General features: G+C 68.2%; 1 protein-coding gene across 1 annotated transcript in view; it reads left to right on the top strand.

The window, feature by feature from the left end:
- Nucleotides 1-60: 60 nt before the first annotated feature.
- Nucleotides 61-1,989, top strand: part of LOC112956920 (alpha-soluble NSF attachment protein-like) — a 7,620-nt gene continuing 5,691 nt past the window's right edge. The window contains 4 exon segments of the mRNA XM_026050401.1: nt 61-95; nt 591-670; nt 738-854; nt 1,498-1,544. Coding sequence (XP_025906186.1) covers nt 61-95; nt 591-670; nt 738-854; nt 1,498-1,544 — 279 coding nt within the window.

Genomic DNA, 1,989 nt, shown 5'->3' with positions numbered 1-1,989 from the left:
TGGGGTCCCTATGGGGGCTATAGGGGTAGGGGCTGCTGTGGGGGGCTCTGGGGTGCGGATATGGGGCCCTATAGGGGTGTGGGGGGGGCTGTGGGGTGAGGAGAGCCCTATGGGGTGAGAGCGCAGGGCCCTATAGGGCCCTATAGGACCTATAGGGGTTGGTGCCAGCTGTGCTGGGAACACGGGCGGATTTGGGGGGAAAACAGGGAATTCTGCCCCCCCCGCCGTCCACCCCATCCCTGGTTTTCCCTGCGCCTGGAATCTGCTTTTCCCGTCCATCCCGGACGGCGGAATTGGGCTCCGGCGCCTCCCGCGCGGGCCCTGATAAGGCTCCCTGATAAGGGACCGTGACCTCGCTCTTCCCGCGGCTCCCGCCTCCCGCTCGCACCGGCTCCCGCCTCGGCATCCTGCCGCTCTGTTATCCCACGGGAAACGGGAGCGGCCGGCGGCGCCGCGTTGGCACCCAAACCTCAGGGATTCGGCCCCATTTTGAGCTGCGCCGGCGCGTTCCCTGCGTTGGGAGCGGGAAAAGCGGCCGACGAGGGAGAGCCGGGATTCCTCCCTCGATCCCGGCCGCTCTCCGCTTCCAGGGGCTCATCCCGGATCGAGGAGGCGTGCGACATGTACGCGCGGGCCGCCAACATGTTCAAGATGGCCAAGAACTGGAGCGGTGAGTGGGGCCGGCGGCGGCGGCGGCGGCGCGGGCCGGGATAACGCGCCGCTTCCCGCTTTTCCAGCCGCCGGGAATGCCTTCTGCCAGGCGGCGCGGCTGCACCTGCAGCTGCAGAGCAAGCACGACGCCGCCACGAGCCTCGTGGACGCCGGCAACGCCTTCAAGAAGGCCGATCCGCAAGGTGAGCGCCGGCTCTTCCCTATGGAAAACCCCTTGCTCCGCTTCCCGGCTCCGCGGGGATCCCCACGGAGCCCGTGGCTCCCGCGGGAGCCTCTCGGGCTGCCATTCCCGGGCGCTTCCCGGAGTGAGCCTGGCGAGCCGGAGCTGTGGGATCCGAGGGGAAGGTTGAGGAGCGTCCAGTGGATCCCATCCACATTCCATGGGCTTCGCTCCCAGCAAGTCGGAGCTCTCCGCAGGCCGCGGAGCTCCAGCTTCCCGGCAAGCCCTGGAGCTGGTTATCCCTGGTTTTTGAGCGCGGGCTTTCGGAGGAGGATAACCCGGAGAGAAAACAGCTTTAATCTCCCGGAGAGCTTGGCTTAATCTCCCGGAGACGGCTGTTGGGATGACGCGGCGCCGCCGCCCCCACGGATGCTCCCGCGCTTCCCGGGATGGCTCCTGGCCCTTCCCGTCGCTCCGACGGCAGCTCTTGGCTCCCGGCCCTCCTGCCGGAGCTGGCAGCTGGGCGCGGGCAGGGAAAAGCGGCATCCCGCCGCCTTGGCGCCGCTGCGGAGCACGATTCCTCCCACGCCGCTCGGACGCGCGCCCCGCTCCCGCCGGAGCCCTCGGAGCTTCCCGCCGCTCACGGCCCCCCTCTCTCCTTGCAGAGGCCGTTAACTGTCTCGGCAGAGCCATCGAGATCTACACGGACATGGTGAGCTTCCCGGCGGATCCGGGGGCTTCCCGGCGGATCTGGGGGTGCTTCCCGGAGCTGGCAGCGGCTCCGAGTGCTTCCCAGGGACTCCAAGGGCACTTCCCGGAGCTGTCAGTGACTCCGGGGGCACTTCCCGGAGCTGGCAGCAGCTCCAGGCGCTTCCCAGGGACTCCAGGGGCACTTCCCAGAGCTGTTAGTGACTCCAGGGGCACTTCCCAGTGACTCCCGAGTCCCTTCCCGGAGCTGTCAGTGGCTCCAGGTGCTTCCAAGTGACTCTGGGGGCACTTCCCGGAGCTGTCAGTGATTCCAGGGGCACTTCCCGGAGCTGTCAGTGATTCCAGGGGCGCTTCCCGGAGCTGTCAGTGATTCCAGGGGCGCTTCCCAGAGCTGTCAGTGACTCCAGGGGCGCTTCCCGGAGCTGTCAGTGATTCCAGGGGCGCTTCCC

Source organism: Nothoprocta perdicaria, unplaced genomic scaffold (assembly GCF_003342845.1).
Source record: "Nothoprocta perdicaria isolate Ctin4 unplaced genomic scaffold, notPer1 scaffold_683, whole genome shotgun sequence".
NCBI classification, from domain to species: domain Eukaryota; kingdom Metazoa; phylum Chordata; class Aves; order Tinamiformes; family Tinamidae; genus Nothoprocta; species Nothoprocta perdicaria.
The sequence above is the reverse complement of the archived record's forward strand: the minus strand, read 5'-3'. Positions and strand labels throughout refer to the sequence as shown.